Genomic DNA, 25,063 nt, shown 5'->3' on the forward strand with positions numbered 1-25,063 from the left:
ACAATGAATAGTATCATGATTCAATTTTTAGTGTAAAAATGTGGTTTTTGGTTAAAGTGAACAGTATCGGGAACTTTTCGTTAAAGTTCCCTTTTATATAATATAATAGTAAATAAAAAAAGTGATTTATCTGTGGCTGCAGAAGACTACAACCGCATTTCCTTCTTTGATTCTTTTTCCCATTTTCATCTCCTTCCTGTCTCTGTTTCCTGCTCATTAGTCGGTGTGAGTTAGATTTCAGGGAAATCTTAGTGTGGGTTAGAATGACAGATTTAGGAATAGTTTGTCAGAACCTTGAATTCCTGCAACGGTGCAAGCGTAGACGAGCTTCTGACGGCAGCTTCAAAGTTCAATCTGGGATGGTGCATGTGCAGATGGGGGGGGGGGGGTCCGGGTGCTGAAGTTGTAAGGGAGTCGGCGAGAGAGAAAAACAGATGGAAGGCTGGGCGCTGAAGTATTTTAAGGCGTATTTTGGGTAGGAAAGTATGATTCCAGATGGAGGCTTTCACCTGGGGTGGGATTACCACCTCCATCTCAGTAATCCAATTCCTCCAAATTCTAGAATTGAATTCCTATTTTCTAGTGGACCCCACCATGTTTTCATTCCCAAAATGTTGAGTAAACACTGGAATCCTTTCAATCGGGAATGATTCATTTTCATTTCATCCCAACTCCGGTTGGTAAACACGCCATTACAGTGTATGGATGGAGAGTGGAAGGTTGATGAAATATAAGTATACGTAAGTATGTACTCTTGAGTTTAATTTGTGATGATTCATTCATATTACAAGAATATTTTGATTCATGCCTTCGAATGTGAGAGAGGGAGAATATGAATTCAATTTCATTTCCCAAGAATTAAGAATTGTTGTGCGTTATGCGAGTTATATGTGTAAATATTAGTTAATTGTGAATAATAGCTTTTTGTTCTACATCAATAAAGTATATATGTAATACCAATTATAACTCTTATATAAACTTTATTTTGGAGTTTAATGAATATAAAAAGAGTTCTCCAAATATTGTTTTATATTTTTGGTATTTATCATGTTCAGTTCAACTTGGCATAAAAGCATTCGCTTTTGGTGACCTGTGTGCTTTAATTTTTTGTGCCCATTTTTTCTTAGTACTGTGACCTAAGTATTCAGTTAGGGTTTTTGTTTTAGTGATTTCTTTTAGTAAAAAAAGAATTTTTTTTTGAATAGTGCTTGTTAAACATTGTATGCTAGTGACAGTGATTCTGCTATAATACCGTGAACAATGATCTACCATAGTGTGTAAGTGAATAGTGATTCTGGTACAACATCAATAGTATTATTGGTAAATTGTCTCAGTTCCGCTGCATCCCTTGTGCCTTAAATATTTATGTGTTGGCTAAATGACTCAATATAATCATAGTGTTATTATGCATCTTGATGGAACAAAGAATTGGATAATTGATACTGAAGTCATTGATCATGTGACTAGTGATCCTAGAGTGTTTGATAAGTTACATGATTATTTTTGTGATGCTTAGTACTGCAAATGAAGCACCTTCACCTATGAAGGGTAAAGGCATTATATCTCTTACTATGACCTTATCAGCTGCCAATGCTCTACTTGTTCCTAATGTTAAGTGCAAATCTTTTGTCAGCGGGAAAATTACTTGATACATAATATTGTTCTGCTCACTTATATCCCACATATTGTTATTTGAAGACTTTAAAACTCAAAAGAAAATTAGTTGTGGTAAAAGAACTAGGAGTTTGTACATCTTGACTATGGAGGATACAATTGTTTAAGGTTCAAGTAACCATCAAGTTCTAAGTGCCAAAGTGGATAACAAACATCAAATTTGGTTTTGGCATCGACGTTTGGAAAATTCGTCATTCAATTATCTGAAGCATCTATTTCCTTCTTTGTTTCACACTTGTAGTGATTTAGAGTTCAAGTGTGAAACATGTTTCATGGCTTAGAGTCATTGTGCTTCCTTTCCAGTAAGTGATTCTAAGCTACTTTGTCAATTGATTTGGTACATTTTGATGTGCAGGATCCGACGAAGGTTACTTATAATGGATTTCGTTGTTTTGTTAATTTGATTGATGATTATACTTGATTGATAAAGAATAAGAGTGATGCCCTTTCTCTTCTTCAAGGATTTTGTGAAATAGTGTCTACTCAATTTCAAACTAAAGTTAAAATCTACACGTCTGATAACGAAAGAGAGTATGTGAGTAACACTTTAATGTGCTTCTTTCGTGATCAGGGTGTTATTCATCAGACGACTATTCTATTTACACCCCAACAAAATGGTGTGTCAGAACCGAAGAATCGTCAAATAATAGAGGTTGCTCACTCCTTGATGTTGGTTAAGTGTATTCCTAATCATTTGTTAGGTCATGCTATTTTGGCTGCTGTGTATTTGATCAATATTTTTTTGAGTCGAGTTTTGGATTTTCAGACGCCGCTTAGTGTGCTAAAAAACATGTCTCTTTTGTCTTTGTATTCAAACTTCCTCCTAAGTGTTTGGGTGTGTGGTCTATGCGTATTTCTACTTTTATCAGCCGAGTAAACTTAACACGTGTGCTCTCCAATGTATGTTTATTTGGTACGCATAGTCAGAAAGGCAATAAATGTTACCATTCTCTGACTTAGAAAACTTATGCTATCATGAATGTTACCTTCCATAAGGAGGTTCTGTATTTTGTGAAGCCCTATTCCAGCTCCTTACTACAAGAGGAGATGTGGAGTGAAGTGCAAAGTCGAACAGATGGTGTGGATGATTTATTATAAGCTGAATTAGGGATGGAACATGTTCTGCTACATGATATTGACCAGTCGGCCATAGATAGCGGCTCATCGACAATCGTTCCCAAGGCTTTGTGTGCTGACAACCTATCAGATGAACCCAATGATCGGTTGCCCATGTGTAATACCACACGTTCAGAGCTTTTGTCTATTAATGAGTGGTCTATTGTTGTTGGTTTGTCTAATGATTTGCTGATGGTGACACGCATGAGGTAAATTTTGATGGTTTCCATTCATCTACTTATCAATTGTTTCCACGAGCTAATCATGGAAAACCTAAGGTACAATATGAGCCTAATACGCATGTCAAAGCAAGTATCATATCAACAATTATGTGTCTACTCATCGTTTGTCCAAACTATATGCATCCTACATACGTCAGCTATCTAGTGTATTTGTTCCAACAAAATTGCAAGATTCTTTGTCTGACCCTAAATAGGTTAATGTCATGAATATTAAGATGGAAGCTCTATAAAAATGTACCACTTTAGATTTGAAACCTTTGTCAAAAGGGAAAAATGTTGTTGGATGTAGATGCGTGATCACTATTAAGCACAAAGCAGATGGGGACAAACATGAGGTAAATTTTGGTGGTTTGTATTCATCTACTTATCTGTCGCCTCCACGAGCTAATCATGGAAATATAAAGTACAATACAAGACTGATATGCAGGCCAAAGCCAAGTATCCTATCAACAATTATATGTTAACCCATCGTTTGTCCCAACCATATGCATCATACATGTCACGCCCCGAACCTAGGGTTGGCAGAAAAAATGACACCGTGCTAGGCGCACGAGTAAAAATATAAATAAATACGAAAAACAAACTTCTCTTATACAAGTAGCTCCAAAATCCTTACAAGTACACAAAATAAAGTAAAAACTTAAGTCTCTCGTCTCTACCACAACCTCAACTCTTGTACCCTTCGTTAATCTTGTACCAAACCTGCAAGGTCTAAAATGTATAAGGTGAGCAAAACTATAGCTCAGTAGGGACAAAAGTCTTATCAAGGATAATTATCATGGCTAAACCAAGTGTCATACAACATGTAATCAATGATAACATGTTAACATTAATCAAAATTTAATTAAATGATGACCATGAAATGCAACTTAACTTCAATTACCCCAACCTGTTAATTTATATAATAAAACACTCAGACCTGCATGTCCCCTACTATGCATTTTACCACTATAGAGTGGTGGTTTGAATACTGTATAATACAAACTAACCTTTGTAACTCAATCATCCCAAATACTCATTTTTGTTGGTCGTCTTGTCATTCTCTCGGTCACCAGAGTCCCCAATACTTTGTACCATTCTTATAATTTCACTTTTGCCAACCTTTCTGGTCCCTATGAGAGTCGAACTCAACCACACAAAAGATAGTTCCATTTTCATATCCCAATCTTGAATAACCAATAAAATCCTTCCACTCCAATATGTAATGACATATGCATATATTTGACATTATCACGATTAGTAACATGAATATCATATTCCAAAATACACAATTATATAAATTATAGAGACAGATCAAGTATAACACATATTTCACAAAGCTTAAACAAGACAAATACCCCAATGGTGATAAGTTCCCAAAAAACCCCGAACTCGATTCCAAAACTAAAATGAAGATCCACATCACTACTGTAATAGCTAAGCTCCACATAGCTAAGCAAGCTCCTTGATCACTCATAACGTCATGTATTTCTTCCACTCTATTTTCTTTTCTAATATCTCTCTCTCTAAACATTATCTTTATATATAAAGCCAATGGCCTAATGAATAGTATTTTTTGGTGTCATAAGCGTCACAAAAAAAAATTGGACAAAAATGCCCTTCAAACAAAAAACTTCAAAAGCAACCCAAAATAATACATCAAATGTGGCAAGGGTATTTTCGTCATTTTAATAGTGTTTTTTAATAAATTTTTTTTTTTTTGTATAATTTTGTTTTAGTAATTAGTACCTCACAATAGGCTAGCAATAATGTGATTCAATCAGTTGTTCATTAAATATTATTTTCTCTATTTTTAAACATGTTCAAAACATCTTAAGAGGTGTGTAATGCCAGTTATAAAAAAGGTTTTTCGCACGCAATTAATAGTGTGATTAAATTAGTTGTCAAATGATTGTTTTTTATTTTATTTTTAACAAACGATATTATCTGTACTAAGGGGGAAAGGGTAGGCTTAGCCTCACAATGAGCTAACAATAATGTGATTCAATCAGTTGTTTATTAAATATTATATTCTCATATACAAGTAGCTCCAAAATCCTTACATGTGTACACAATAAATTAAAAACTTAAATCTCTCATCTCTACCACAGCCTCAACTTTTCTACCCTTTGTTAATCTTGTACCAAACCTACAAGGTCTAAAATGTATAGGGTAAGCAAAACTACAGCTCAGTAAGGACATAAGTCTTATCAAGAATAATTGTCATGACTAAACAAAGTGTCATACAACATGTAATCAATTATAACATGACATCATTAATCACAATTAATTAAATGATGAAACATGAAATGCAACTAAACTTCAATTACCACCCCATTAATTTATATAATAAAACAAGCAGACCTGCATGTCCCATACTATACATTTTACCATTGTAGTAGTGGTCCGAATGCTGTATAATACAAACTAACGCCCGTAACTCAATCATCCCAAATACCCATTTTTGTTGGTCGTCTTGTCCTTCTCTCTCTCTCTCTCTCTCTCTCTCTCTCCAGAGTCCCCACTACTTTGTACCATTCCTATAATTTTACTTTTGCCACCCTTGCTAGTCCATACAAGAGTCAAATTCAACCACACAAACGATAGTTCCATTTCCATATCCCAATCTCGAATAACCAATAAAATCTTTCCACTCCAATAATGACATATTCATATATTCAACATTATCATGATTAGTAACATGAATATCATATTCCAAAATACACAATTATATCAATTATAGAGATAGATCAAGTATAACACATTTCACAAAGCTTAAACAAGACAAATACCCTAATGGTGATAAGTTACCAAAAAACCCCTACCTCAATTCCAAAGCTAAAACGAAGATCCACATCACTACTATAATAGCTAAGCTCCACGTACTTGAGTAAGCTCCTTGATCACTTCTATTGCCATGTATTTTTTCCACTCTATTTTCTTTTCCAATCTCTCTCTCTCTCTCTCTCTCTCTCTCTCTCTCTCTCTAAACATATATAATATATAGAACAATACTTGGCTACTAAAATATGAGTAAGAACTCCTACTCAAAACTCTTAGTATTATAATCATAGAGCTTTTTGCTTATGATCAAAACCGTCACACTATAAAGATCAAATCTGTAAAAAAAAAAATTAAAACTAAGGTCGTTTAGTTAATCTATTGTAGCAAATACATAGACGGTAGTTTGATGACTAAAAGACCTTAATTTTAATTGATTTTTTGCATAGGTGATCTTTACTTTATAAGGTGATTTATGATATGAACGATTCTGATTATAAATACGAAGTTCTATAGATTGACAACAAACAATTGTGAGAAATTTTGAGTAGGAGTTCCTACTCATCTTTGAGTAGTCAAGTATTGTTCTAATACACACACACACACACACACACACGTACATACATATATTACATATGCACACCACAGACATAATAACACTTGCATGCATAGCATGCATTTATCAAACAATTCATGTTTGAAACTAAAGATACGAAAGTCCTATTCTACTAGGATATGGCGGTTGCAAAACTTCGCAAATCAATATGATTCTTCCATCACAATTCTATAAAAAAAAATTGTAATGTGCTGATGTGGGTTTAATAATTAATTTAAAAAGTTGTCCAAATACCTTTTTGCACAATAGAATTTTTTTCTTATAGTAAGACCTACTTCAAATAGAGATCCCTTCCATAAATTCTCAAAGGCACAAGGCTTAACCAAGGCCTAAAAGGGTTTGGAAATAGTTTTCAACCAACAATAAACGCACATCGGTTATAACCTCATTATCAAAAGGCAGACCTCGCAATTCTTTGAGTCTCCAGACCACTAGGGAAGTATGGAACAAACTCTCCAAGATTAAGGTTGTGAGGATGTTGATCACCTAAATGTTAACAGTGATGTCCTAGAAATCGTTGCCAATCAGCCAAGCCATCACCAAAGATGATCTCTATCCAAGTTCAATTCGGTGAAGGGTGTCGAATTGTGTAAAGATGGGTGCATTGAGATTTTTTTAGAGAATAGACATTGAAGGAGTAGAGGAATGTGGACTAGAATTGGTGGTGATTGCATGACTGGATTTTTGGGTTCACATTTTTTTATTAACTATTAAATTATTAAACCTATTTGTAATTGTTTAATTTAATTACACTTGTGTGATCCATTTGTGTGTCAGCACATAACAAAATTTTGGACATAATTGTCACAAAAGAACTACATTGATTTGGGACATTTACTTGCTGGACTACATTGATTGATTTTCAATTTCAAAGACCATTTCGATGTCGCGAGTCAATTTTAGGGACCATTTTGATGTCGCGGGTCAATTTCAAGGACCATTTGTGAGAAAAATGACTTATAGGACCCATTTATTATCACATCAGCACTTAACAGAATTTTTGACAAAATTGTGATGGAATGACCATATTTGTTTGTGACACCTATTTTCAGGGACTACACTGACTGATTTTCAATTTCAGGGACCATCTTGATGGTGAGTGTCAATTTCGGGGACTATTTGTGATAAAAACTTTATTATTAATTTAATATACACGGATAAACTATAAGGACTTGATAACTATCCTATTGAGAGGTGTCAATTGCATGGCAATATAGAGTATACGTCCACAAGGTAGCTTCACATAGTCAGCATATATACGTGCCTTCTAAGCACATAATCCTTCTTTCCTATAGCAATTTAGATTGGTAAAAATGATAGCTAGCCACGTAGACATAAATAGGATGAATGGTAATTTACCTCAGCTAAGAGTTGGATAGGGATAAAATCACGGTAGTAATAATACCTAACATAAACTTTAAAAAATATGGGATCTCACAATACATATGTCAGCTATCTAGTATATTTGTCCCAAAAAAATTGGAAGATACTTCGCCTGACCTTAGATGGGTTAACGCTAGACTTGGCAATTTTTTGCACGACTCATTAACCCGACACATAACGACATGAAAATAATAGATTATGGGTCAACACGTTAACTAATTGATTCGTTATCAGGTCATTTGTTGATGACGGGTTTTTAACAAGTCTACTTGCGGGTAACCTGTTTCAACCCACTAAGAAAAAGGTTAGTTTGGTAATTTTAAACTACTAAAAAAACCTTGCTGCAACAGTCATACGATTTAATCTCACATAAGTGCGATTAAGTCCTTATCGTTGGTTAACTGTGGTCAACAATGATCAATTGACATCAGTGGTCAACTTTGACCGCTCATTAATGTAATTTGTTTTTTCCTGCAAAATACCAAAGCACATTAAAAAAAAAAATAATAATTAATTTACAAATGTGAAAAACTATTCAAAAGCACGTGATTGCATCTCTATGCTTTGACGATGGGTACATCCTCATTTGGATTTTTAAAACCCTCTTAGCCCTTGTGAACAGTTTTTTAGATGGAGTTGAAAAATGTGTAATAATTCATTTTAAAATGCGAAAAATGTGAATTTTTTTTTGTCAAATGCTCGTGATCGCATCATCTACACTTTGTCGATGGTTACATTGTCGTTTGGATTTTTAGGATTTAGTGTTTAGGGTATGTTGATACTAATTTAGTAACAACGTGGTATGTAGATACTAATTTAATATGACGTTTTTCTTTGATTATTTATTGAACTAAATATATTTTGTTTAACGGGTAAGTGTTGAGTCATATTATCCGTTTATTTTATCGGGTTGAGTCATATTATACGTTTATTTTAACGGGTTTGACACGACAATATCCATTAATATATCGTGTATGCCACAAAAATGATATGAATATGGCTAACATGACACAATTGCTAGGTCTAGTTAATGCCATGAATATTGAGATGGAAGCTCTATAAAACAATTCCACTTGTGATTTGGAACCTTCACCAAAAAGGAAGAAATATGTTAGATGTAGATGAATGTTCAATATCAAGCACAAAATATATGGTTCTATTGACCGGTAATGATAAGAGCATATTTATGCAACTTTGTTAGCTTATTTCTTTGCATTTACTTAGTTAGTTTCTATTTATTATAGTGATTTAAGCTATTTTCGTGTGTTTGTAGGTCCAATTGGCAAATGTGAGAAAAAGGGCAAAATAGAGCAATTTGGAGTAGTTTTGGACTTGGATTGAATAGCATGTGTATGGAGCATAATGGATGGACATTTTTGGTGACAAATGATGCTAAAAATGTGCTACAAATCTAGAAGAATTAAATTAAGGCTTGGAAGACAAGGAATTAGCTGAAAACAAGGAGATCTTATCCAACCTTATCCCATCTTATCCAGTTTTATCTTATCTTATCCCATATTATCCAAATATTATCCTATTTAATCCAACATTATCTAAACTCATCTCCAGCTGCAAAAGGAGTCCTTATCATATTCTAAATCTTTCCCATCTGAATTTAGGAGTCCTTATCATGTTTTAACAATGCATATCTGATTCTAGAAGTCCTGAAATCATGCAAACAATTTAATTCCTTTTCTCCTAGAATTGTGCCGTGCCCTATCCTTGTTCTCCAAGGATTGGTGCCGTGAGTTTGCATATATATAAATTACATTGTGCCACAGCTTTCCGGGGGGGGGGGATTTTTCAGAGAGAGAGTTTTAGAGAGAAAATCTATCAGTGTGCACAGATTTCTGAGAATTTTAGAGACTTGTGCCGTGCTTGCAAGGAAGGAATGAGAGAAGGAGTTTTGAGCCGTGCTGCATCCAAGGATTGTGCAATCTACCATTGGATTGCTGAAGCATCTTGGGTTCTTTCTATCCTTAGTTTTAGTTTCGATGTTTATTTTAGATTGCTTTTCAACTATGACAAACATGTGTAACTAAATTTCTTTTTAGCTAGAGGTGAATTCGAAGCCATGGACATATGTTTTATATGAATTGATTTCCTCCAGTTATTGTTTCATAAAGCATGAATGTGATTTACTTATCTGTTTTATAGAGAACTTATTCTTGTATGTTTATTAAGGAGGCCTGCTTAGTATGCATGTAGGGATTTGATGCTAGGATATAAGGGAATTTCACCTAATTGTTATGAACTTATATTTACAAGTAGTAAAAGTCACTAGTCATGACTGCATTAAGTAAATTCCTGGCAGGAGTATCATGTTTTTCATAGTTATGAATGCCTTGTCAATGCCTATGATTTTCATAGAACTTAATGATCTTTGATATGTATCTCTATCATGCTATTCATATAGGGAACTTGATAAGAATAATTTGATTGCGTTGCTGAGTCCAATTCAATGAACTTAGGAAAATCTGAGAGTTAATTTGTGCAGTTCACGGTTAATTTGGGGCATTGTCATTTGTGGTTTATAGGAATAATAACTGGAAATCGATTTGTATGCATATGTTTCATGTGTGGAGAAGAATCCTCTAGCTAGCCTTTCACCTAATTTTCGTACCAAACTTAATTTGTTTCTTCAATTTACTTGTTTTAAGTTAGAATTCGTCCAAAAACCTCCCCCTTCATTGTTTTGTTGTTAGTTTAACTTAGTTTTCAGTTTTATAAGTTCAGTTTGTGTTGATTAGCATCCCTTCTAATCCCCGGAATAGAACGATCCTTACTTGTTCATACTACGATTGCATAATTTATAGGTTTAATTTGTGTGTTAGTTTTTACCACATCAAATTTTCGCGCCGTTGCCGGGGATTAGCAAAATTGCTAATCTTCCCTTAGTTTTTGTTTATGTTTCTTTTGTGTTTCTGATTTTATTTTGTTTTGTTTTGTTTTCTTTGTTTTAGGTACTAGTTTATGACTTGAAGTTCTCAACCTGTTCATGATCATATATTGGAGGTTGACGACGATTTTGAACGAACTTTGAGAAGGAAAAGGAAGCAGCTATAATTCAATCCACCTAGTTCTAGTTCCGAATCTGAAATTGAAGCTGAAATTGAGATAGATTTAGAAGGGGAACAAGACATGGCGGTGGACAATCGAATAATCAAGGAACTTTCAGCCTCGAGTTTGGACAATGTCGTTCCTCTTTGCATCCAATACCCTAGGGCAGTTCAAGGCAAAACCGATGAGTTCGAATTGAAGTCTAGCTTGCTACATCACATTCCTAAATACCATGGGCTGTCCATGGATGGGAATATTTTGAAGATGAAAGCCTTTCCATTCTCTCTTATGGACAAGGCTAAAGATTGGCTCTATGAACTAGCACCTGGAACCGTTACTTCTTGGGAAAGCATGAAGAAAGCATTCTTAGAGAAATTCTTTCCAACTTCAAGAGTCATTATTTTGAGGAAGAAAATTAGTGGAATTCAACAAGGCCCGGGTGAATCCTTTCTAGCGTATTATGAGTGTTTTAAGACGTTAGTTGCATTCTGCCCACAACATCAAATGAAGGAAGAGCTTTTAAATCAATATTTCTATGAAGGACTACTTCCACTTGAGAGACAAATGCTTGATGCTTCAGCGGGAGGTGCCTTGGTTGACAAAACACCAGTTGCAGCGAAGATCTTAATAGCAAACTGAGCCTTGAATGCACAACAATACGAAGGAGTTGGAGGAAGGGATCATACACGGCCAAGCCAAGTTAATGAGGTAAGTGCTATTTTGGAACTTCAATCTTAAATGGTTAATCTCTCTACTCTTATTTCACAGGTTGTGGAAGGATCCAAAGTGCAAAGTGCAAAGTGCAAAGTGCAGTCACTTGTAGCGTGTGCTCTATGCAAGGATACCCCATTGATCAATGTCCTCAATTAATAGAGAATGGAGGATGGGAAAGTGTTAATGCCGTGGGCTATCAAGGCCAAAATCAACCAAGGTATAACCCGTTTTCCAACACCTACAACTTGGGCTGGAGAGAGCATCCAAATATGAAGTGGAGAGAACCTCAACAAACTCATCAACAAGGTGGATATAGACAGCCACCTCCAGGACTCTATTAAAGGCCATTTGCACCACCACAACTCCCACCACAATCTGCCTAACCAAATTTAGGTTCGTCATTGGATAATGATAAACTTCTTTAAGTACTAACTTTTTTAACTCAGAAAATCAAGCAAAGGAGGTGGGTGAATTGAAGAATCAAATAGGGCAGATGGCAGAATTCATGGGACAATTTAGAGAAGAAGGCAAACTACCTAGTTCAACCATCGTCAATCCAGAGGGAGGTTTTAAAATGGCTAAGGCTATCATCTTCAGAAATGGCAAAGAGGTTGGAACCAATCCAAAAACGTCCAAATAAAGCTGAAAAGAGGACGAACAACTGTTGCTCGAAGAAGAAGAGAAGGACAAAGCCACGGCAAGGGAAGAACAACCCTTGCCGCAACCCTCTAAACCTTCCACACCACCTAACTCAGGTAAGGTTGTTCCAAATTCAACTCATTCTAACCCTATTCCACCACATGTGCCTTTCCATCACAGGTTTATGCAATCTAAGAAAGAAGAAAATGAAAAAGACATCTTTGAGACTTTTAGGAAGGTACAAGTCAATATCCCACTTCTTGACACAATAAAGCAAGTTCCAAGGTATGCTAAATTCTTGAAAGAGCTTTGTACAACAAGGAGGAGGATTTCGAACAAAGAAATGGTAAGGGTAAGTGAGAATGTTTCGGCAATTTTGCAACGAAAACTGCCACCTAAATGCAAAGATCCAGGTAGTTTCACAATCCCTTATGCTATTGGTAATACCAAGTTTGAACATGCCATGTTAGATTTAGGTGCTTCCATTAATGTCATGCCATACTCTATTTATGCATCTATAAACCTAGGGGAGCTTAAAAATGATGGTGTTATAATTCAATTAGCCGATCGTTCTAATGCATATCCGAAAGGAGTTTTGGATGATGTTTTGGTGCATGTTAACCACTTGATATTTCCAGTAGATTTTTATATGCTTGAGATGGAGGATTCGGCCCATTCTACACCATTGCCAATCTTACTTGGACGACCTTTCATGAAAATAGCCCGAACCAAGATCGATGTGTTCAAGGGGAAGTTGACATTGGAATTTGATGGCGACATCATTGTTTTCAATATTTCTGAAGCTATAAGGTACCCTATTGATGATAATTCATGTTTCTATATTGATGTATTTGATTATTTGGCGTAGGATTATGTTGAATCCCTAGATAGGGATGCCCTTGAAACAACCATTGCTCGAGGAATTAAACTCATCACCAATGGGGCTGAACCTAATCATGAAGAAAGTGGCGAGATGGTGGTTGCCCTTGAGTCATTGCCACAATATGTTGGTAAGCCTCCAATCACATTTCCAATTCCCATTTTTGCTAACAAGTTGTTACCTTCGGTGATTCAGGCATCCACTCTCGAGCTTAAACCGTTACCGAATCATTTAAAGTATGTCTTCTTGGGAGATAAAGAGACTTTGCCCGTCATAGTCTCTTCATCACTCACAGCAATGGAGGAGGAAAAACTAGTTCGGGTGTTGCAAGAGTACAAAACAACCATTGGATGGACTTTAGTCGACATCAAGGGAATTAATCTTACAACATGCATGCATCGCATACTTCTAGAGGAGAGGGCTAAACCAACTCGAGAGGCTCAACGCCGACTCAACCCTCCAATTATGGAAGTTGTGAAAAAGGAGATCATTAAGCTTCTTGATTCTGGGGTCATTTACCCAATTTCGAATAGTCGTTGGGTTTCACCGGTTCAAGTAGTACCAAAGAAATCTGGAGTCACTATGGTAAAAAATGCAGAGAATGAACTTGTGCATACTCGTATCTAAACATGTTGGAGAGTTTGTATTGACTATAGGAAACTCAATGCCTCCACAAGGAAAAATCACTTCCCTTTGCCGTTCATTGATCAAATGCTTGAAAGGTTAGCTGGTCATTCTTTTTATTGCTTTCTTGATGGTTATTCGGGATATAATCAAATTGTTTAGCTCTAGATGATCAAGAAAAGATTACTTTTACTTGTCCGTTTGGTAATTTTGCTTATCGTCGAATGCCATTTGGTTTATGTAATGCACCAACCACTTTTCAATGATGCATGGTAAGTATCTTTTTAGATTTTGTTGAGAAGATTATTGAAGTTTTCATGGATGATTTTAGTCTCTTTGGTGATTCTTTTGATGGTTGTTTAAATAATCTCACGTTGATATTGAAACGATGCATTGAAACTAACCTTGTTTTAAATTGGGAAAAATGTCACTTCATGGTAAAACAAGGCATAGTTTTAGGACATATAGTTTTAGAAAAGGGAATTGAAGTTGATAAATAAAAAATAGATCTTGTATGCCACTTACCCTCTCCCACTTCGGTGAGAGAGGTTCGTTCTTTCCTTGGACATGCAGGATTCTATAGACGTTTTATCAAAGATTTCTCGAAGATTTCAACACCCTTGTGCTGACTTCTACAAAAGGATGTGCCATTTGTGTTTGATGACGAATGTGAGAAGGCGTTCAATCACCTCAAAGAATTGTTAACTTCGGCACCTATCATTGTTTCACTAGATTGGAGCCTTCCGTTTGAGCTTATGTGTGATGCTTCAGATTATGCTTTAGGGGCTGTTTTGGGACAACGTAAGGACAAGAAGCCACACGTCATCTACTATGCATCCCAGACCTTGAATGATGCTCAATTGAATTATTCCACCATTGAAAAAGAACTTCTTGCTGTTGTGTTTGCTTTAGATAAGTTTGGTTCTTATTTACTTGGTACTAAAGTTATAATTTACTCTGACCATGTAGCTTTGAAGTACGTACTCACAAAGAAAGAAGCCAAACCAAGGCTTATTCGCTGGATGCTTCTTCTTTAATAGTTTGACGTGGAAATTAAGGACAAAAGAGGATGTGAGAATGTAGTGGCTGACTACTTGAGCCGTTTGGTAAATGAAGAAGACCATCTACCTATTCCAGAGGCATTCCTAGATGAACAATTGCTGACCATTGAGGTAAGTGAGCCATGGTATACTGATATTGTGAATTATATTGTGTCTAAACAAGTTCTAAGCACCATAACTAGGCACCAATGTGATAAACTTAAGAAAATGGCACGGTTTTATGTGTGGGATGACCCTTATTTGTGGAAATATTACCCTGATCAAATTATTCGTAGATGTGTGCATGATTCTGAGTTTAATTCAATCTTAACTTTCTGTCACACTTATGCATGTGGAGGTCACTTTGGCACACAACGCACAACACTTAAGGTTTTAGAATTTAGATTTTATTGGCCTACTATCTTTAAGGATGCTAGAACTTTTTGTATGACTTGTGGTCGTTGTCAAAGAACGGGCAATATAGGTGCAAAAGATCAAATGCCGCAAACCCCTATCTTTTCTGTTGAGATTTTTGATGTTTGGGGTATTGATTTCATGGGTCCTGTACCTTCCTCACATGGTTTCAATTATATTTTACTTGCTATGGATTATGTGTCGAAATGGGTGGAAGCAAGAGCCACCCGTACTAATGATTCCAAAGTGGTTGCAAATTTTGTTAAAACTAACATATTTGCAAGGTTTGGAATGCCGTGAGTAATTATAAGTGACGGGAGTTCTCACTTTTGTAATTGGACCATAGAGGCGTTGCTCAAGAAGTATAATATGACACATAAGGTTTCGACACCTTATCATCCTCAAACAAGTGAGCAAGACGAAGTTTCTAACCGAGAAATCAAGCAAATCTTGGAGAAGACGGTTGGACCAACTCGAAAGGATTGGAGCTTACATTTGAATGATACATTGTGAGCAAATCGTATTGCATACAAAACACCAATTGTAATGTCTCATTTTCGGCTCATTTATGGGAAACCATGTCATCTTCCAATTGAGTTAGAGCATCGCGCACATTGGGTAGTCAAGACTTTCAACATGAACATTGATGCCGCTAGAATCCATAAGAAGTTACAATTGAATGAGCTTGAGGAAATTCCGAATGAGGCTTATGAGAACGCTCACATTTACAAGGAGAAAACAAAGGCTGTCCATGATAAGATGATTCGTAGTAAAACATTTTCTATAGGTCATAAAGTGTTACTCTTCGACTCTCTCCTTCGTTTGTTTCTAGGTAAGTTGCGTTCTAAATGGATTGGTCCTTTTGTTGTTATTAATGTATTTCCTTATGGTGCAGTCCAAATTCAAAGTTTTAAGACGGGACATGAATTCAAAGTGAATGGACACCGTTTGAAGCCTTATTATGAGTGTTTTGAGGAGCATGCTGTGGATGACATACCCCTCCATGCCGTTGGCCCTAGTGAAGCTTAATTGAAGGTATCATCCGGCTAGAAGACGTTAAAGCAAGCGCTTCTTGGGAGGTAACCCATGTGTTCTAATAGGAAGACGATGGACTTTTCGGCCTTTACAACCTGATTTGCTCTCTTTTACCCTTCTCTTTATTGCTTTTACTTTACCCTGATTGTCTTGTTTGCTATTTGTCTTTTCTTGCTTTCTTGTTTCAAGTCTATTTTTGAAACATTGAGGACAATGTTTGGTTAAGTGTGGGGGGTTGGGGGGGGGGAAGGTAAACAGATTGTTTTTCATGACTTATCTTTGAATTACATCACCTATCACTTCCAATGTTGTTACTCACTGTTTTTAAGTGTTTTTATTGTGTTTTAAAGTCAAAATTCGAAAATTTTGAGAAAAAAAATTGAAAAAAATCAAAAATTTTTGAAAAGAATACCAAAAAGAGTCGTCTTTGTTGCTTGTGTGTGTTTTAGGGTACCTTCCAACACAATGATGAGGATTTGGTTTTTAATTGCATGACTGTTAAAGAAAGTTACAAACATGGGTGGAAGTTTGATATGCTCTTTGGTTAATACTTAGTTGTAGTTGTCAATTACGAATTCACATGTAATCACAAAAAGAAAAAAAAAAAAATCAATTTTTGTAACATGCTTGAAGGAAGAAACTCAAACTAACGCTACAACTCTGTCAAACTTGAGCCTATTCTTTGTTTGGAGAGTTATTAATCTGTGATATTGTTGTTTTCTAAAGTCGTTGCATGATCTCATTATTTCTTTGCTTGGTTGCTACTTAGAATACTTTTTCATCATTTTAGCTCCAAATACTAAAACTCATGCCCGTTTCATTCAAAGCATAAAATTGATTGCATAACAAATAACAAGATGAAGTTGTTTAGTTACCACCAGAGCCAAAAAGCCTTATCCCTTGCATATGTATTGTAGGTTTAACCCCATTGAGCCTTATTTAGCCTATTTTCTTTGTTAGCCTACATTATTCCTACTTAGCCCATTATAGGACTATCCATACCCTTGTTCTTAAAGAATGCAGAAAAAAAAGTGTGGGGGAAGAATTTGTCTTTGTGAATTGGTGAAGGAGTACGTTTTGTATTTCAAAAGAAAGAAGAAAAAAAAAGCGTGTAAAAAGAAAGAGAACAGAAAAAGTTGTGCAGAAAAAGAAAAAAAGAAGTTGAAAAGAAGTGAGAATGAGCTCACAAGTGTTGGTTGTTGAAGAAGGGTCCAAAAATGTGAATCTAACCCTAAAGGTTGTATAAATCTTCCCTTTATGTTTAAAGTTGGTTGCTGCAATCAAAAGTTGAATTCCAAGTGTTGATTTCATTATGTTGCTTACTATCACTTTAAGAACCTTTGTTTATCCTTAACCTTTCTTTGTTAGCCAATACCTTAGCCCCGTTACAACCCTTACACTTCTATCTTGATTGTTATTTGTTTCAATATGTGGAGTTTGAAATTGGTACGAGCATATGGGATCCCTGGTTCTCACTTCTAAGTAGTGACAATTCCATTTATGAGATCATATACATGGTGTATTAATAATTCCAAAAAGTGCCTTCTTTGTTATAACATATGTGAGTGTTAGTCTACATGTTTACATCAATCTTCTCACGTATATTTAGTATAGGGAGTGTGGTCAAAAAATCTGTATGAAAATAGAGAGTATATCCGGTGAGGAATTGAGTGAAGTCTCTAAGGCATGTTACTACATTCAAAATATTGTTTTAATTGATTAAACGCGAGCTAGTGAGTGGTGACTGCGGTTAAGTGTATACTCAAGAGTAATGACAGCTAAAATCTATGTGGGTAGTGATTTTTAATATGTCATGTTTCATTGGAAATCCCTGAGGCAATTGTTGGAAGGATTAGGTTTTATTTTGTTTTCTTTGTTTTGCTTGGGGACTAGCAAAAACTAAGTGTGGGGGAATTTGATAGGAGCATATTTATGCGACTTTGTTAGCTTATTTCTTTGCATTTACTTAGTTAGTTTGTATTTATTAGTGATTTAAGCAATTTTCGTGTGTTTGTAGGTCAAATTGGCAAAGGTGACAAAAAGGGGCAAAATGGAGCAGTTTTGGACTTGGATTGGATAACATGTGTATGGAGCATAATGGATGGATGTTTTTGGTGAAAAACGATGCTAAAAATGTGCTACAAATCTGGAAGAATTAAATTAAGGCTTGGAAGCATCTTGGGTTCTTTCTATCCTTAGTTTTAGTTTCGATGTTTATTTTAGATTGCTTTTCAACTATGACAAACATGTGTAACTAAATTTCTTTTTAGCTAGAGGTGAATTCGAAGCCATGGACATATGTTTTATATGAATTGATTTCCTCCAGTTATTGTTTCATAAAGCATGAATGTGATTTACTTATCTGTTTTATAGAGAACTTATGCTTGTATGTTTATTAAGGAGGCCTACTTAGTATGCATGCAAGGATTTGATGCTAGGATATAAGGGAATTTCACCTACTTGTTATGAACTTATATTTACAAGTAGTAAAAGTCACTAGTCATGATTGCGTTAAGTAAGTTCCTGACATGAGTATCATGTTTTTCATAGTTATGAATGTCTTGTCAATGCTTATGATTTTCACAGAACTTAATGATCTTTGATATGTATCTCTATCATGCTGTTTATATAGGAAACTTAATAAGAATAATTTGATTGCGTCGCTGAGTCCAATTCAATAAACTTAGGAAAATTTGAGAGTTAATTTGTGCAGTTCACTGTTAATTTGGGGCATTGTCATTCGTGATTTATAGGAATAATAACTGAAAATTGATTTGTATGCATATGTTTCATGTTTGGAGAAGAATCCTCTAGCTAGCCTTTCACGCAATTTTCGTACTAGACTTAATTTGTTTCGTCAACTTACTTGTTTTAAGTTAGAATTCATCCAAAAACCTCCCCCCTCATTGTTTTGTTGTTAGTTTAACTTAGTTTTCTGTTTTATAAGTTTAGTTTGTGTTGATTAACATCCCTTCTAATCCCTAGAATAGAACGATCCCTACTTGCTCATACTACGATTGCATAATTTATAGGGTTTAATTTGTGTGTTAGTTTTTACCACATCAGGTAAAAAGCTAGATTAATTCCTAGGGTTATACACAAATCTATGGTGTGGGTTATTAGGAGAGTTTTGCTCATGTCAGCAAAATTAATATCGTTTGTGTCCTTAGCAGCAAACCAGGATTGGTCCCTAATGTAGTTTGATGTCTATAATGTTTTCCTCCATGATGATCTCAATAAGGAAGTTCAATATAGATCTCCCACCAGGTACCTGAATATCTTCTCAAAAAAGTGTTATGTGAAGACTGCGAAGGGCTTTATATGGTTTGAAACAATCTCCTAGAGCGTGGTTTGAAAGGTTTACAAGTTCAATGATGAAGTTTGGGTATTTCAAGAGTCATTTAGATCCTACTTTTTTTTTTAAGTGACTAAATGGTAAGCTAATTGCATTGATTGTTTATGTTAATGACATGATAGTGAATGATGACGATAAGAAGGAGTACGTCTTCAAAAGTACCTAGCTACTTAATCCGAGATGAAGAAATTGGTGAATTGTAGCATTTTCTTGGAATTGAGGTTGCACAATCCAAGCATGGTATTTTTCTGTCTCAATGAAAGTATGTTCTTGATTTGTTAACTAAAACTGGTTTGTTGGATTGCAAACATGTTGATACTTTAGCGGAACCATCGTTTGATTTTTGGATCAAGTTCCTACGCATAAGGAGCAATCTCAGAGGCTTATGGGGAGATTAATTTATTTGTTACACTCGTCCTGGCATTACTTATGCAGTTAGTGTGGTAAGCCAGTTTATGCACACCCTAGTGAAGCTCATATGGATGCAGTAATCCGTATTTTGAGGTATTTGAAGATGACTTCTAATAGAGGCTAAGTTTTATGCGAGAATGGCCGGGTTCTATGACTGACCGACAGTCTACATTTGAACACTTTACTTTTGTGGGTGGTAACTAGTTACATAGAGAAGCAAGAAATAGAAAGTGGTTGCCAGATCAAGTAGAGAAGCTGAGTTTGTGGTATGTCATATGGTGTATGTGAGTTGTTGTGGTTGAAGAAATTGTTGAGGGATCTTGCATTTGAACTCAAGGGTGCTATGAAACTCCATTGTGATAATAAAGCTACTACTGAGATTGCTCATAATTTAGGGTAACATGATTATACAAGATATCTGGAGATTGATCAGCATTTCATCATGGAAAAATTGGATATGGAATTATTGCTTTTCCATTTGTAGGATTTGAAGATCAACTCGCTAATGTGCTTACTAAGTTTGTGTCTAGTATTGTGTTTTCCAACTTGCTTGATGAGCTAGGTGTTCGTGACATCTTTGCTTCAACTTGTCGATGAGTGTTGCGAGTTATATGTGTAAATATTAGTTAAATGTAAATAGTAGTATTTTTCCTACATTGACAAAGTGCATATGTAATACTAATTGTAACTCCTATCTGTGGAGCCAAAAATAATTACAAGGCGACACGTGGATTTTTGGATAAAAGAGGACAAAAATACCCTTGAGGCATTATGGGATTCCTACGTGCGAGCAACAGGCAATCATCCCTCAGCCAAGTCAAAAGTGCCCAAAATAGGGAACAAATTCCAAATTATCTCATCCATGTACAAATTATTCCATATAAATGGAGATTAATTGGCTAATTAATGCATTAATTCCTAATTAATCCATTAATCACCAATTAAATCACCCATTTTCACACAAAAAACCTCTAAGGGCTGGCCACCTCCATTCCCAATATATATGACCCTATTTTCTCTAAAAAGCTAAGTTCCACACTCTTGCAAAACTCCCAAAAACTCTCCAAACACTTTTCTCTCTAAATTCTAACTTTGGCATCGGAGGTTCTTCAGCCAAAGTCCCCCTATTCATCGTGGGCGTGTGAGGCTCTTGGCCTTGACCTAAGGTGTTATTTGTTTTGTAGGTGCAATTTTGTCCAAGAACAAGGAGGAAGAAATTTGCATCCACAAATTGGTGCTTTCATTGAGAGTTGAAATTCACACTCGTAGAAGACTCTCGCATAAAAAGGTTTTTTCTCTATTTTCTAGTCCACTTGTATTTTTCGTACGTTCTTATTATTAGAATTTTTTATTTACAAAGATTCTTTGATAAAACGAAAAAGAGAAATACGATGGCTAGAAATTTAGAAAACTCCGTGAGTAAAAATTACAATATTCAAGAAATGGGACCGCGGCGATCCACGAGACTAAATGTGAGCCTAGGGGGAGTGGCACCACCACCACTAGGTTCCACCATGGGAACCACCGCGGTGGCCACCTGTGACGAGGTCCATGGCACCACTACCATGGCCCGAGCCATGCCACCAAAGCAAGCTTGAGCCGTGCCATCCAAGGCTCATGGCACCAAGGCCATAACCCAAGCCATGTCACTCCAAGCCCAACGCGTTACCAAGCTGAGCCCTAGCCTCGCAGCCACGTGTGCCACATGCCGAGCAGCCCACTTCCTTAGCCCAACTTGATCCCATCGAGCAGCCTGCTCTCGTGGCCTAGCCTGTTCCCGCTGAGCAGCCTACTCTCGTGGCCCGGCCTGCTCCCACCGAGCAACCTGCTCTTGTGGCCCAACATGCTCCCGTTGAGCAGTCTGCTCTCATGGCCCAGCCTACTCCAGTGGCCCAGCATGCTCTCGCGACCCAGTATGCTCCTGTGGCCTTCCAAGCAATCCAAGACTAGTTCAACTGTCCCGGCTCCAAATTTCTGGACCGATGATCAAACTAGGAGCATTTTCACCATATTTTTCAACGGATTTGACATTTCCCAACTCAAATCTCACGCCCGGAGTCTACCATACTTCCACTGCTTAAGGAGAAACATTCCTACTAAGCTCTTCCAATCCAAATGACGAATAACACTTGTCTCGACAAGTCATAGAGTTGACGAGCGCCCTAGCACAACAAACGACCTTGGTGAACCAGCTCTTGCAGCGCACCAAGATGCAACGTGTTCCAAACGAGGTGTCCTCAAGAAGGACAAGGGCAGACGAAGAACCTCTCCAGCAGCGTCCCGACAAGCAGCCACTCGACCAGCCACGAACCGAGCGTTTGGGCAGACTACACTCCCAATTGGGCTCCCGATATAGTGTAAGAGATGGAGGGGGCACATTACGAAGTACATTCAATGGACGGCTGCCCTGGAACCCTGAAGCTGCTACCGAGTGCACTAAGGTAGCCTACGGTTTGCAAAAGACTGCCTATGGTTTGCCCTTCGAGCAGTAAAGCTATGCTAGACTTATACAACTGCACATTCTTGTGAAAGGTTAAACAGCTAGCATGCATATACGAAGCTTTATCCACTGCCGACATTCTACATAGTCGATAAGCTTCACCTCTGCCGGAATAACTTACACCAAGTCCTAAAGTGTTGTGATACTTACTACGCAACCTACGGAATTAGAGAAAGCCAAGGTTAACAGCCTATAGGTTACGCGAATTTGTCTACTTCTGTAAGTAAGGCATTCGGATGCCAACCCTATGGCTAACAACTTTGCAAAGTTCTATACCAACACCTACAACTGTATAGACTACGCGGGCCTGTCTGCTTATAGAAAAGTAGCATACCTGCCACTGGTCTATAAAGTCTAAAGGTTAGGGCATGAACAAAAGAAGCAAAAATGAAGAAAACGAAGGAATGATGTTTAGAAACAACTTGAAAAAGCCAAAGGAGTTCAAGAAAAACAAGAGCTACAAGGAAAAACAAAGAAGATCCTAAAAGCTACCTAGAAGACTACACTTCAGCAGCTTGGACATCCCACGACTACTTGGTCACCATACCTTCAGCAGTCGTAACGCTCTTAGCAGCGGCATCATCCAGCGCTTCACCCCTAGCTGCTCTAGCTTGGGCACCAACTTCTTCAACTACTTCCCTAATGGTAGCCTCAAAAGTAAAAGCAAGCGAGTTTTCCGAAGAAATAGAGAAGGTCTTGAAACCTCGAGCCCATCATTTTTACCTTTCAGCTGCTCATTCTCCTCGAGCAAACCAACAAGGACGCACTGCAGCTCATCCACTTCCTTCTTCAGACTTTCGTTGATCTTCAGTAGACCTTAAAGTTCCAACACTTGGGGTTCAAGCCTATTGACAAGTATCTTGAAGTGGATCACTTGATTATAAGAAGCAATCAACTCTTCATCCTTTGCATAAGCAGCGAAACGAAGCTCAGAAACTGCAAACTCAAGATCTTGAATATGAGGTATGTAACATCCAATCTCCTACTCTGCACTTTCATAGCTAACTTGGATTGAGTTAAGCCTAGTCTTCAAGTCAACGATCTCTTGGCGAGCGGTCTCAAACTGCAGAGAAGTGGGGGTAGAAATATTAGACCCATTCAAAGACGAGCTCAGAATCCAACCTCTTAATCTCCTCGGCTGAGGAATAAGCTTCAGCTACCATAGTCTTCACCACCTCCTTGGTAGCCTTGCTATATATGCATAATAACAAGTAGAGTAGTCCTTCTATATTGGGTCGTATGTTTCACAAAGGAACTTGGACAAACAAACTTTTCTAACGCCATTAACAAACTTGGCACAAGCGTCTATGTCTTCAAGCAGATTTGGTTTCAAGAGCACACAGATCTCAGCAGTCTCCCTAGAAGTAGGCTTAGTGGATTTCTCACAGCTGCCCATGCGAGCAGTCTCCTCCTTCCCAGCAGGCGAATCAGTCTCAACAGCAGAGGAAGTGGGCCTTAGCGCCACTTTAGCAGCAGAGTCCACCTTATCGCTCTTCATAATAACAAGCCTTTCCGAATGAGAACCGGACTTAGCTCCTAACGGACGTCTTGGCATAGACTTCGGCACTAGGGGCATGACAAGACCTCTACACTGAGCAATACAATCAACAATCGAATTAGCCATTCTCGACATAGCATGCGCCACAGGCTCAGATCTAGCAGCCTCATTTTTCTTCCAATTGGAAGAAGTTATGTTAATCACAGGCCTTTTAACAGCAGGTGGACCCTCACGAGCAGCGGAGGAAGTCTTTAGTTTTTTCTTAACCAGCATCTCTTGAGTAGACGAGGAAGATCTATTCTTTCCACCTTCATTCACAGTAGGCTTCATGATAATGATTAGCCGAGCCAAAGTATCCGCCTTGATCCTCTTTACATTCTCTCGAGAGAACAACCTACATTTGTCCCGGCGAAGAGAACTAAGCAGCCAACGCTATTCACGGTACTCAACAAGGGAACTTAACCCATACTGGTTTTTTCCTTCTTTTTTTTTTCTCTCATACCAGCAGGCAGGAGGCCTGCATGCCCAACATTCCAACAACCCATGAGGTCTTCGACCTCCTCATCTCTCTCAATTGCCGGAATGGCCCGTGTCAGGTCCAAGGCCCAAAGGACATGAGCCATGCGACTCGTCTAGCACTGCGCCCCAGTGCCACAATCTGCGACCCCAGCCGCACAAGCTACCCTTGGCTCTAGCCAAGCCGAGCAGCTTAAAGCAGTGGTCCTTACCACAACACCTCCTCGGCCCATGCCGAGCCAACTCCTGGCCTCTGCCAGCCGACATGCTGCACCACCCCGACGGCTGCCACACGACAACACTATCCAAGAAGAAGACAAGAAAAATTAAATTTTTCTTACATCAGTGCGGCACAGAAAAGATGAAGAAAACAACGAAAAACGGTCATTTTCACAGGCAAGATGTAGAAGATTGCTAGAGGGAGGGGAACAAATATCCTCTAAGCTCTCTCTCTCTCTTATAGGGTTGAATAAATTGCTCTTCAAAGTTGATTTAATAACCCACTTAAGGTGGACTTAAATAGGCTTTGAGAGAAATTTATTTCCCTTTCCTACAAGGATCTAATTTCCTGTTAAAGAGGGAATCT

General features: G+C 37.3%; 1 protein-coding gene and 1 pseudogene across 1 annotated transcript; one reads left to right on the forward strand and one right to left on the reverse strand.

The window, feature by feature from the left end:
* Window positions 1-6,686: 6,686 nt before the first annotated feature.
* On the reverse strand, window positions 6,687-6,823 carry LOC137720507 (U4 spliceosomal RNA; annotated as a pseudogene).
* Window positions 6,824-12,547: 5,724 nt separating this feature from the next.
* On the forward strand, window positions 12,548-14,745 carry LOC137726324 (uncharacterized). Its single transcript, XM_068465241.1, has 3 exons — window positions 12,548-12,988; window positions 13,073-13,669; window positions 14,350-14,745. Exons 1-3 carry the CDS (start codon window positions 12,548-12,550, stop codon window positions 14,743-14,745), a joined length of 1,434 nt encoding a protein of 477 aa, XP_068321342.1.
* The last annotated feature ends 10,318 nt before the right edge of the window (window positions 14,746-25,063 follow it).

Source organism: Pyrus communis, chromosome 1, assembly GCF_963583255.1.
Source record: "Pyrus communis chromosome 1, drPyrComm1.1, whole genome shotgun sequence".
Classification (NCBI taxonomy): Eukaryota; Viridiplantae; Streptophyta; class Magnoliopsida; order Rosales; family Rosaceae; genus Pyrus; species Pyrus communis.